The sequence below is a fragment of the Lithobates pipiens genome, unplaced genomic scaffold, assembly GCF_037356315.1.
Source record: "Lithobates pipiens isolate NorthernLeopardFrog02 unplaced genomic scaffold, aLitPip1_a1.2 Scaffold_19, whole genome shotgun sequence".
NCBI lineage: Eukaryota > Metazoa > Chordata > Amphibia > Anura > Ranidae > Lithobates > Lithobates pipiens.
In genome coordinates, this window is record NW_027507764.1 from 354,652,116 (window position 1) to 354,665,881 (window position 13,766).

General features: G+C 44.2%; 1 protein-coding gene across 2 annotated transcripts in view; it reads right to left on the reverse strand.

The window, feature by feature from the left end:
- Window positions 1–13,766, reverse strand: part of ADTRP (androgen dependent TFPI regulating protein) — a 69,602-nt gene that overhangs the window by 17,062 nt on the left and 38,774 nt on the right. For both annotated transcript variants that reach the window (XM_077492196.1, XM_077492195.1), the window contains exon 4: window positions 9,354–9,469. In XM_077492196.1, the coding sequence (XP_077348322.1) occupies window positions 9,354–9,469 (116 nt within the window). The remainder of the gene's footprint in view (window positions 1–9,353; window positions 9,470–13,766) is intronic.

The following is a 13,766-nucleotide window of genomic DNA, read 5'->3' on the forward strand; positions in this document are numbered from 1 at the left end:
ACCCCACAGTATCGCTGGAATGCAACCATGAGTGCCATATCTTGTCAAATTTTCGCAAACACCCCCTACTTTCATACGTGGCTTTATAATAAGGAAGCATTGCATTCACCAAGCCCTTCCATATTAATAGGCTCGGAGCCTCTGTTTTTTTCCATTTCATTAAAATGGCTTTCTTAGCGTAAAAGAACAAGATAGTAAGCATTGTTCGCATGGCCCTCGTAGGGACCACTTCTTCCACCAGGCCCAGGAGACACACTTTTACAGTCAACGGTATTGGGACCGATATTAGTTCTGACACACACCCGACCACCGCAGTCCAAAACCCCTGTACTGGCGGGCAGTGCCAGAAAATGTGATCAGTGTCAGCAGGCGAATGAGAACACCGCCAACACTCTGCCGAGACTGAGGGGAAAATCCTATGCAACCTGGCCGGTGTATAGTAGCTTCTATGAAGAAATTTGAATTGTATCAACCTATCCCGTGCTGATACCAAGCAGCTAAACGGCTGGGCCCATAGTTCGTCCCAATCCTCCCCCTGCACCTCCGGAACTTCAAGTGCCCACCGTTCCCTACACCTGACGATTGCTTTGGGAGTCGTTTTGAACAGCTCCTTATATGTTACCGAGAGGGGTTTCGTCAGATCACCACTAGCCAACAATGTTTCAAAGGCCGAGGGCATGGACTCAACTCTCCGCTCCTGAAACTGGACCTGGAAAGCATGTCTGACCTGCAGAAATCTAAACAGGTAGAAATTAGGAAGATCATGTCTCGCCTGGAGCTGTGGGAAAGACAGCAACTCCCCGTAAGAAGTTATGTCTTTCAACGTCTTGATTCCTTTACTTGCCCAGAGCATTGGGTCCGGTAAATTATAAAAATGAGAAAGGGTTGGGTTCATCCAAATGGGAGTGGAGGGAGACACCCCCCTAAAGCTGGGGCATGCTACCTTCACCACCATCTCCCAAGCCTTAATGGTAGCTTTCATGGTCAGCGTCAGTGGGAGTTCTGATTTAAGGCCCCTAAATAGAGCAAAACGTAAACTATTCGCCATCACCATTAATATTAGCAGAGCTTTGATAGTCTAGCTAACTATAGGACCAGACAAAGTAGTACATACTTATAATTTAAGTAGGGAGAATCCAAAAACAACCCCAATTTATTTCATTAACACAGCTGACTTAAGTTCGAAAATGAGGCATTATGGTCTCAAGGAATATGGTCTGGTGAATTATCACATTATGAATTTTGAACCCTCTGCATACCCTGCAAACCCATGGTAGCTTCAAATATAAGACTTATGCCGCATACACACGAGCGGATTGTATGGCGTACATAGTCCGTCATACAATCCGACGGACAGTCCGTCGTACTTTCCACTGAACGGACTTGACCACACACGGATACACAAACAGTCTGTCGAAAGCTTGCGCGATGACGTGTACAGCACGTACGACGGGACTAGAAATAGGAAGTCCAAGACACAGCAAAGCACCCTTCCGCCGTGTAAATCCTTTCTGGGCATGCGCCATTCTTAGTCCGTCAAACTAGCATACTGACGACCGTATTGTCCGCTGAAACCAAAGTACGACGGACAGAATTTCGAAAAAAACGAAATTCTTAGTACTCTGGACTGCGCGCTGAAAAAGTCCGCTGAAGCCCACACACGAGCGGATTGTCCGCTGAAATGTGTTTCGACGGACTAAGTACGCCATACAATCCGCTCGTGTGTACGCGGCATTATTCCTAATGTTCAGTCCCAGGGATAGCAGGTCTTGAATTAAACAAATAAAAGGCTATGTTTGTAAACTTTTCTAATAGGTTTAATCCTCTAAGGTGGTTGAGGTTTTTGTTTTATCTCTTGATACTTCTAAAAATGTTCAATTCACAAACATACAGTAAATATTTCCTATATATAGATTCTTTTTAACCTTCTTACAGTAGTTGTGGCCAAAATATCAGTCACTGTTTAGACAACATTATGAAATTCAATGGAAGTTTGCCAGAGACAAAGTGATGAATAGATAAAAGGGGTGGGAATCGAGCTTGATGAGGGCTCAGAGGGTATTCTAGAGGGGGAAATAGACACTGAAAGATATTTCTGAAGAGTAATAAAAGCTGTCTGTGCAAAAGAGATTTTTGCTAATGTTATAATGCATCTAAAATTGCCTATGAATGCTAGTGATTTACAGTTGATTACTACATATAGGGAACAATAGAGTGTAGCATGTAATAGTAATTCATCATTAATGAAAGCACAATAACCCACATTTGTGTAATCATTCACTACTACATGCAACCGTATGGGGTTGATTTACTAAAGGCAAACAGACTGTTCAATCTGTAAGGGAAATTTCCCCACAGCTTAGTAGTTAAGGTGAAGCTCTGCTTACATCATTAAATCATATGCTAGCAAAAATTATTATTTTGTTGTTGTTGTTTTCCTTACACATAAATTATTTGATCATTCTTTGGAATGTGAAATTTCACTGTATTCCCTAAGTTCTGGGGAAAATTCTCTTGCAAAGTGCAACAATCTATTTGTCTTTAGTATCTCATGCCTCATGTGTAGCGATCATTGGCTATGTTTAGCAAACACTAGGTTTATCTAAACCAAAACCAAACTTGTGATATATTTCAGCACACCAGTCCTTAAATGTGATGGCTGCCTTAGGCTCAATTCACAGCGATGTTGGAGCATGTGCAATTCATTTTGGTCCAAATACAAATTTGGATTAATTTTAGGTTATTTGGAGATTTGGATGAATCTGCCCCCCTGCCTTGTCCCCATGTTGATGAGGACAAGGGTCTCTTCCCCACAACCCTGGGGTGTGGCTATGGGGGTTTGCAGTCGGGGGGCTTATTGGAATCTGGAAGTCCCCTTTAACAAGGGGAAGCCCTCTTAAGCCTTCCCTATGTGAATGAGTATGGAGTACATAATACTGCTACCCATTCATTCACCAAAAAATGGGTAAAAAGTGAATAAAAAAAGTAAACAAGTTTTTGACAATTCCTTTATTTAAAAAAAAAAGTGAGTTTGGCGGTGCGGGGGGCAGCGTGAGAGGATATACATCGGGTGGACATTGTTTTTTTTTTTCATTTTTTTTTTTACAGGAATTGTCAAAAACCGTCATTTTTGATACTTTTTTGGATGAATGGCTAGGGGTGCAATGTACCCTATACTCATTCACATGGGGGGGCAGGGTCTGGGGGCCCTCTTATTAAAGGGGGCTTCCAAATTCTGATAAGCCCTTTGCCCACAGAACCCCACAACCACTGCCCAGGGTTGTCAGGAAGAGGCTCTTGTCCCCATCAAGATGGGGACAATGTGCTTTGGGCTACGGAGGGTGGAGCCCCCCTGCCCCAAAGCACCCACCCCCCTATGTTGAGGGCATGTGGTATGGTATGGTTCAGGAGGGGGGGCACGCGCTCTTCCCCTCCTTACCTGGCCTGCCAGGCTGGGTGCTTGTTATGGATTTTAATTTTTGCAATTGCAACCGCAAGTCAATTTAAATGTAATTTTGTTCGTTTTTTTCTTTAGAATTTTTTTTTTCTGTATGATGTTCTTTACAGGCAGACTAAGGGGGCCCCCAGGCAATATATTTAAAGGAATTTTTCATTTCTATTGTTTCACTTTAAGTGGGGTTACCATTTAAGTGGGGCCCCGGTCAGTGACATCACAAGGGGATGGGGTCACCCGCTGATGTCATTAGATGACTCCACCTTAGCTATTTAAGAAATGTCAGACGTGGGAGCAGGCAGTCTGCAGGAAGCGTTTGACAATGTTTGTTTTTGTTTTTTTAATTTTGGCTGTACGGCAGGTGGTCTGAGATGGATCTACATTGGGGTACATTGTTTTTCATTTTTTAATAAAGGAGATGTCAAAAACGTGTGTACCGTCTTTATTCACTTTTTACACTTTTTTAGTGAATGAGTAAGGGTGCAATGTACACTCACATGGGGGGCAGGATCTGGGGGCCACAACCACAGCCCTCCCAGCCCCAAAGCCCCCCCCATGTTGAGGGCATGTGGCCTTGCATAGCTCAGGAGGGGGCACTCACTCACCCTCCCTTTCCTGGTCTGCTGGGCTGCATGCTCAGATAAGGGTCTGGTATGTTGTTGGGTGGGGGGGGGGACCCTAGGCCATTCTTTTTTCAAATTTTGGCATGAGGTTTTTCTTAAAATCCATACCAGACCTGAAGGGCCTGGTATGGACTGGGGGGGGGGGGGGGGGATCTTACGCCATTTTCTTAAACATTTTTCTGTTTCTGGGCAATTGCCAGCATTCTTTATCTTTATATAAATCTGTCAGTGGAGAAGCCAGCTGACAGATGATGGCTCATGGTTGTTAAGGACGCGGGCGGCTGGCTTCCCAACCTGCTGCTTTTTTTAAATTATATCGTGGGGTTGCCTAAGGCACACCTGTGCAATAATCATGCTGTCTAATCAGCATCTTGATATGCCACACCTGTGAGGTGGATGGATTATCTTGGCAAAGTAGAAGTGCTCACTAACACAGATTTAGACAGATTTGTGAACAATATTTGAGAGAAATAGGCCTTTTGTGTACAAAGTGAAAAAGTTGTAGATCTCTAAGTTCAGCTCGTGATAAATAGGGACAAATACAAAAGTGTTGCGTTTATAATTTTGCTCAGTGTATAGTCTACACCACCTTCTAGGCATTTAGGCCTGCTTTTGTTTAATTACTGTATCTCACAGCCACAATAATAGTGGCATCACATTGCAAAAATTGCCCATGTTCATCCAGCCTAAAGAAGCTGTCTGAAAGTGAAAGGTGCATGCAATGATATCAATGGCTGACATGGCCTTTTATCCGGTATGAACATTTTTTTTTTAAAGATTCTGACACAGAAGGGTTCAAAGGTGTGTTGACTTGGTGTAACATGGGATTGCCTGAACTAAAAAAAAGAGCTCCTTGCAAGTAATCATGGTCTCTGTAAGCACTCCCTGTAAAAGAAGAATGTAATTACTCACCCCTCCTGCCACTCCCCAGCAATAAATGTCACTCTGATGAAGAGAACGCAAAGCTTGAATTTCGAACAGAATCTAACAATCGCAGTGTTGATCTTCTGTATTCCCTGCTTTGATCATTGGTTCCTCCAACCAACCTCAGCGTCACTACTGTGTCTTGTATATACATGAAAACTATAGCAACCCTACAATTTTGAAAAAGCAGACTTGGTTGGCACCAGGGCCGGACTGGCCTAACGGGACACCAGGAGATTTCCCAGTAGGCCGCCTGCCCTGGGGCCGCTTTTAGTTGCAGCTGCATTGGGGCTTGCTACTGCGGATCACAGCGCTAACTGGCTCTGTGTTCAGCGGCCGCGCTGTGACACAGCCCCACCCCCCCAGACCAGCTTGTGTGATATTAGAGAAAATCAATGTTCTGCCTATCACGCAAGACGGTCTGGGGGGGCGGAGCCATGTTACAGAGCGGCTGCCGAACACAGAGCCAGCCAGCGTTGTGATCAAGAGGAGAAGATATCGCCTGTACAGCCCGCCCTGTGTGCCTGGATAGGAGGATCAGCAGTGCGGCTGCATATAGAGGAGATAAGCTTTCTATATTCCTCTATGAATGCTTGCAAGAGGGAGAGGAGGAGAATCGAGCATTCAGCGGCTGCATGGAGGAATATAGAAAGATCATTTCCTCTATATGCAGCCCCCCTGCTGATCCTCCAACTTCTTTTACTGCCCCCCCCAGTTCACCTTGTGCTCCCTGCCCCCCCTCCAGTGCTCTCCTCCCCCACCACACTCTCCAGCCCCCCCACAGTTCTCTCCACCCCTGTTCTTTCTGCCCCTCAACCTGCTCTCCAGTTCTCCCCATCCTTCTCTAGCCACCATCCCAGTGCTATCCACTCCCCCCAGTGCTCTCCCCCCTGTCACCCCCCCAGTGCGCTCCACTCCCCCCAGTGCTCTCCCCCAGTGCTCTCCCCCTGTTCTTCCCCCTGTTCTTCCCCCTGTTCTTCCCCCTGTGCTCTCCCCCCCCAGTGCTCCCCACTCCCCCCAGTGCTCTCCCCCCCTCCCAGTGCTCTGCTCTCCCCCCTGTTCTTCCCCCCCAGTGCTCTCCACTCCCCCCAGTGCTCTGCTCTGCCCCCTGTTCTTCTATTCCCCCAGTGCTCTCCCCCCTGTTCTTCCCCCCCAGTGCTCTCCACTCCCCCCAGTGCTCTGCTCTGCCCCCTGTTCTTCTATTCCCCCAGTGCTCTCCCCCCTGTTCTTCCCCCCCAGTGCTCTCCTCCCCCAGGTGCTCTTCACTCCCCCCAGTGCTCTCCCTCTTGTTCTTCCCCCCAGTGCTCTCCACTCCCCCAGTGCTCACCCCGTTCTCCCCCAGTGCTCCCCACTCCCCACAGTGCTCCCCCTGTTCTTCCCCCCCAGTGCTCTGCTCTTCCCCCTGTTTTCCCCCCCAGTGCTCTCCACTCCCCCCAGTGCTCTTCCCCCCTATTCTCCCCCCAGTGCTCTCCACTCCCCCCAGTGCTCCCCCGTTCTCCCTCCAGTGCTCCCCACTCCCCCCAGTGCTCTCCCCCTCCCCCCGTGCTCTGCTCTCACCCCTGTTCACCCCCCAGTGCTCTCCACTCCCCCCATTGCTCTCCCCCCTGTTCTTTTTTCACCCAGTGCTCTCCCTCCTGTTCTTTCTCACCCCCCCCAGTGCTCTCCAGCTCTCCCCATCACTCTCCAGCCCCCACCCCAGTGCTCTCCAGCCCTCCATTCTTCCCACCCTTGTTCTTTCTGGCCGCCTGGTGCTCTCCAGCTCCACCCATCGCTCTCCAGCCCCCCAGTGCTCTCCACTCCTGTTCTTTTTGGCTCCCCCCAGCACTCTCCACTCCCCGCCCCTGTACTCTCCACTCCCCCCTGCATTTTGTCCACCCCTGTTTTTCTGCCCCCCCCAGTGCTCTTCGCCACCCAACACTTTTAGCCCCCTCAGTGCTCTCAGCCTACCATGCTCTCCACCCCTGTTCTTTTTGCCCCCCCCCCCCAGTACTCTCAAGTTCCCTCCCAGTGCTCTCTGCTCCCCACCCCTGTGATTTCCACTACCCCCTGCTCTTTGCCCCCACCCATGTGTTCTCCAACCCCGCCATTACTATCTGCTCCCCCTTCTCTCCAGCTCCCACCCAGTGCTCTCCACTTCCCTAGGACCAGAGGACAGGCTGACTGGGGCTGGATAATGAGGATGACTGAAGGTGCAGGTGGCCAGGGACCACTCCATCTCACAGCAAACAGATCCTCTGGAAGGAGCATTGCCCCCATCCAAAACGAGAAGAGATCTTGCCTGCTGCTGCCCATCATGGATATCCTGCTGGCATGCAAGGTACCGTACCGAGCATCAACAGTACACCTTCCCACAGACAGGGACTGCAGACTGGGACATGGGGCACAGGAGGGGCTGCATTCATGGGCATAGTGAGACTGCATTCATGGGCACAGTAAAGCTGCATTTGATGGGCACAGTGAGGCTGCAATAATGGGCACAGTGAGGCTGCAATGGTGGCCACGATGAGGCCGTATTTGTGGGCACAGTGAGACTGCATTCATGGGCAGAGTAAAGCTGCATTTGGTGGGCACCCACCCCCCTTACCTTAGTGTATTCTTTCTGTGGAAGGTGGTCCCCCCCCCCTCCACGGTCTGAGTTCCTGGGGTCCCCCTTGATGATTGTCCACTTACCACTTTTAACTGGAATTTGCATATATATATATATATATATATATAGATATATATCTATATATATATCTATATATATATATATAGATATATATATATATATATATATCCCTATGTGATTTCACATCTATATATAATACACTCTTCATCAAATATGCTTTAAAATGTATGGTTTTCCCTTTCATGAACAAGAAAATAATGACGTTATGCTGTGGGGCTGGTATGAAATTTTTTCCAGGGCTGGTTTTTATTCCCAGTCCGGCCCTGGTTGGCACACCATAGGGCAACTTGAGTATATAAAAAATTATATTTTATTTCAACAATATAAAAATATTTTTACATTAAAATCCAATAACAACACCCATAAAATGTATATGGAATAACCAATACCAGAGCGATACCCAACCTAGAAATGGAGATATGCAATTAGCGCAAAGTATCATATAGCATTATATTCCCAATACTGTAGCTATAAGAGGCAGATGTAAAATCACTCTCTCGCTTTGTCCTGGTGACCATTGCCACTGAAAAAGAAAGATGCTAGTCTTTATCAAGCTTTAACACTGTCCACTAGTGCATTCTGGGTGATTTTATTAACCATTGCTAAAGCCCTGAAGAATAGTGTGTCTTTTCCCCCCAAAATGTGTTTGCTGTATTTGATGCTCTTAACTATTAAATGTTTCACAAAGTCCTTCAAAGTAGATGAATTTAGGTACCAGGTGCTCCTCAGTACACATCCAAGAACTCTCTAAGCCCTTGTACACATGGTCAGAGATTCCGACAACCAAATCCGTCGGATTTTAACCATCAGATTTTATCCGAAGGATTTTGTCTCTTGCATACACGCGGTCGGACAAAGTTGTTGGAAAATACGGCGTGATGACGTTATTTCGTTACGACAGGACTACGTTCACACAAGTAGCCAATAGCTTTGGTGTAGGAATTTGATCTGAGCATGCGTGGCACTTTGTCCGATTGGAATTCTCTACACATGATCGGAGTATGTCCGATCGGAGCATTTTGTTTTACCAACAAGTTGGAAAACTTGGTCCGTCGGAGTATAACAGTCCGATGTAGACCACACACAGTCGGAATATCAGACAAATCGGTCCGATCGGACACATTCCGTCTGAATCTCTGACCGTGTGTACAAGGGCTTAGATGGGTCTCCAGGACAGAAAGTGAGAGGAAGTCTCTCCAGTGGAAGACAGGAGTGTTTTGATAAAACTAGACAACCCTTTCTTACCCTATCCAAAACTAAGGAAAAACATTTTGGATTTACAAAGACTTTAGGGATATTCAATAATCTCATCAAAAAGTTACTGAAGTCGTGGTTTAATGTGAGGGTTTCTGATGTGGAAAGCCCCACCAATTAGCTGTTTCCATATAAAAGTCAGGTCCGAGGCTGCTGGCAAATTTGAGGCTGTTTTACTTTTTTGGCAGCTCCCGATCAGAATAAGTGTAACATTTCTGGATTACAAAAAAAGAGATAATCATGTTATTCTTGATGATGGAATCTGACATACCAATTTTACACTCAATCATTCTGTCAGTGGCAGTAAGTGAAATATAATGTTAATGAAAAACTGTATACAATGCAGAAAAATTAAACTTTTTGAAATTATTATGTTTAAATTCTCAAAGGAAAACAAATGGTATAAGTATTCTGTATTTTTTCTACTTGCCAGCTTAGATACGCTACTGAGCAAATCCCCAAGAGAGTGAGTCCCTTTCTCTTTGGAGGATAGTGATGTGGTGATGTTACAATTTCCAAGACAGCAATAGGGAACACAGCTGTGTGCTGGAAAACAAACAAAATCACATTTGTGTTGCATCAGATGGATTGTTATTTAACTGGATATTTTTTAAAAAATACATTAAAAATATGCTATGTTGTTCACTATTCAAATATGATCTTAAAATAAATGAATTATGAAGATAGTGTGCAGAAAATTATACCACTGATATGCAAATTTTGAACTGAGATTAGATTCTTTTAGCATACTGTTGAAGAAACACGAAAGATAAAGATGTATTTCTGGAAAATGTGTAATGGGAATACTAATCTGAATTGGGATATGTGTTCCATATTAAAATAGCAGGAGGACTAAAAATTAAAGTGGACAGTGTAATGGGAATACTAAATTGTATTGGGATAAGTGTTCCATGTTTAAAAAAAAAAAAACAGGAGCACCTTAAATTGGATGTTAATTTATTTACTTTAAAGCTAAGGCTTAGGTATGATTTTTCTTGCGTAGTTACATTGGCCCAGCTTTGTAAGTATGCATATTTTATACCAGAGAAAGCCCTGTGTATCCTAAAAATCACTGTAGTAGTTGCCATTTGTACAGTGATCACCATGGTCTTCTGGGTCCAGTGCCTACTGCATTGTAACCACAGGGGGTTGCCACCATTCATTGAATGCCTTGCATTTTTCTCAAAGAATGCAAAGTGACACGATTTTATTTAATTTTTTAAATTAGGGTTTACAACCCCTTTAAATACATTGTCAGGAATCAGCGGCTAGGGGACCATATATATGTAGCTACACACAGAAACTGGGACCAGACCATGTATATATATCATTAAAGTGAAATTTATTTACAGTGGACAAGTACCACACACCAACATCAATAAACAGGATAACACATGAAAATTAAACCTAAATGACAAAAAGCCTAACCAACAATCCCAACCACACTTAACTATATTCTGTATATATAAATGTACACATGAGATACACACAAGGTAGGGGAGAGCAGGGAGCAGCTGGTAAGGAGGAAAACAAAAATTGGGAAGGGCAGCAGGATACTGGATACAGGGCAAGGGCAAGATCAAGAGTAATTGGTTACAGAGTCAGACAAAAGCATGGCAAACAAGATAACAAGCAGGAGCAGCCAAAACACTGAGGCGAGGAACAGTAGCAAAAGTGGAACTTAATTACCCTCCTAGTGTGGCCAAGTGGAGCTGATCGCTGGAACCTGTTGGCACCTGCTGGGAAGCTTTCCGCCTAGAGCACCACAGTTCAGGTAAACTCAGGCCTAACATACATGTTAGCAGAGTGAGAAATGGTTATAACCTTTAACAATGTTTTTTTTATTACTGTACATGCTTTTCTGCCCTAGTGAGGATCACCCCTCTTCCCAATTTTTGTCTGGGCATCACAGTGTGGTATTAAACCTAAATTAAATCTAAAAGTCAATCTTATGACAAGGGCAAGCTGGATCATGTACTTGTACATCATCCACCCTTTTCCAGCTTAGGGGCGTGCAGCAAGCTGCTCCCACGGTGGACACAGCGTTTTACTTTTTTTTTTTTAACATCATGTCACCAGTCAGTATCCCTGATCACCACCACACTAGTAATATGATGACACTGTACTGCATTGGTGACAGTATGTAAAAATAAAAGTGAAAAAAATGTTTATTTAATTTCTTAATTGTCCAAAACATTTTTACAAAAACTGACATCTTCTAAAATCTCGCCATTCCTCTTACTAAATTCCTTAGACTGTCAACTTTCCAAAAAGGGTTATTTTTACTGTCCTGGCATTTTTAAGGATGGAAGAAAAAAAAATGAGATAGACCGGTACATCAGGATTGATCTATTTTCAAATATACTTTATAATGCCAAACGTATTTGGACACTTGCCTTTACACGCACATTAACTTTAATGGCATCCCAGTTTTAGTCCGTAGGGTTCAATATTGAGTTGGCCCACCCTTTGCAGCTATATCAGCTTCCACTCTTCTGGAAAGGCTGTCCACAAGGTTTTAAAAGTGTGTTTACACGAATGTTTGACCAACTTTCCAGAAGCGCATTGGTGAGGTCAGGCACTGATACTGCACAAGAAGGCCTGGCTCACAATCTCCGCTCTAATTCATCCCAAAGGTGTTCTATTGGGTTGAAGTCAGGACTTTGTGCAGGCCAGTCACATTCCTCCACCCCAAACTCGCTCATCGACGTCTTTACAGACCTTGCTTTGTGTACTTGTGCGCAGTCATGTTGAAACAAGAAGGGGCCATACCCAAACTGTTCCCACAAAGTTGGTAGCATGAAATTGTCCAAAATGGTGTGCTGACGCCTTAAGTGTTCCCTTCACTGAGACTATGGGACCAAGCCCAACCCCTGAACAGTAACCCCACACCATAATCCCGCCTCCACCAAATGATTTGGACCAGTGCATAAGGCAAGGTTCATAAAGACATGGATGAGCAAGTTTGGAGTGGAGGAACTTGACTGGCCCGCACTGTGAGCCAGGCCTTCTTGTCCAACATCAGTGCCTGACCTCACAAATGTGCTTATGGAAGAATGGTCAAACATTCCCATAGACACACTCCTAAACCGTGTGGACAGCCTTCCCAGAAGAGTTTAAGCTGTTAAAGCTGCAAAGGGTGGGCCAACTCAATACTGAACCCTACAGACTAAGACTGGGATGCCATTAAAGTTCATGTGCGTGAAAAAGCAGACGTCCCAATACTTATGATAATATAGTGTATATACCATAGTTTTTAGACGCTATAACTTCCACACAGCAATTAATATACACTAATTGGGATTTTGGCCCAAATCTATGAAGAAATTTGATTTATTGGATGTTTTATAACAGAAAGTAGAAAATATTGTTTTGTTGTTTCTTTTCAAAATGTTGAGTCTTTTTTAGTTTATATAGCAAAAAAAAAAAAAGCCCAGTGGTGATCAAATACCACAAAAAGAAAACTATTTGTGTGTAAAAATCATTTGTGTACAGCGCTGCATGACTGTGTAATTGCCAGTTAAATCAGCACAGTGCTGAATAGCAAAAAACGGCCTGGTCACAAAGGGGGTAAAAACTTCCAGTGGTCAAGTAGTTAATGCAGAAAATGCATTACGGTAAAAAAAAACTTTAGCCTTTACAATCGCTTTAAGTTATTCTTTGTGAATGGGGACATATGACAAACGCAAAGTAGGCATTATCCAAATTTGGCTGCAAAATTGGAAATGCCCTAAGTAAATTATAACTGGTATTTAGTTATTTCAATCAATGTTAATATAATGATCGACTGCAGAAGTCTAAATATCAATGACATTTCTTCTCTCTTTCTTAGTTATGTAAGGCCTTACTAATTTAAGCCTTATCACATCAGCACAGTAGCACTTATTCAGTCGAATGGATTTTTCTGAATGTCACAATATGGAGATATGGCTGTATCAAATGCAGTCCCACTTGTCTGGGTAATAGGTATTTATTTTAAAGATAGACACAAGCACTCTCCATTAAACAGCGAATCCTGAAACTGTGGCACATTTTATCTAATGTGGAGGAATTTAATAGATTGAAGTGAATATGATATGTGCATTTACTTGAACATTCTAAATAACCTCCATTATTTGTCTGTTCAAATAAATTCAGTAGGAGACATTTACAAAAGGCATAGCCTTACACTCTTTAAGAGATTCACCAAAAATATATAAATCACAGGTTTGTTATTTATAAGAAGCCTTTGCTTTTTTTATTCCAGTTTGTACATTGCATGCGAATGGCACCTGTATGTTAATTAAATATGCTGGCTACAGGTGTACAAAACAAGGTAAACCCCAATGGTAAATCTACTGGCGCTGCACTACAAATTGTGGACCTGGACTCAATCTTCTTAGTCTAGGTTCACATCTATGCAATTGTGGTGCATTTTGCGTTTTTAAACCCGCGTCTTTGCATGCAGTTTAATGCGTTTTGCATTTTCTGTTTTGTTTTGTTTTCACGTTAAAAACACTGTATATAACTGGTTGCTAAGGAGCTGGCCAGGAAGGTGCCTGCCGCGTCCTTGGCAACCGATGAGTCACCGGCTGACAGTAGAATCTGAAAAAAATGGTGTGAAGTCCCCCAAAATCCATACCAGACTCTTATCCGAGCATGTAGCGCAGCAGATCATGAACAGGAAGGGACAGCTCTGGCCCCCCACCCCAAAGCACCTTGTCCCCATGTCGATGGGGACAAGGGCCCCTTCCCCAGTCTGTGGGCAGGGGGCTTCTCAGAATCTGGAAGCCCCCTTTAATAAGGGGATCCCCAGATCCTGCCCCCCCCCCGCTTTATGTGAATGAGTATGGGGTATTGTGTT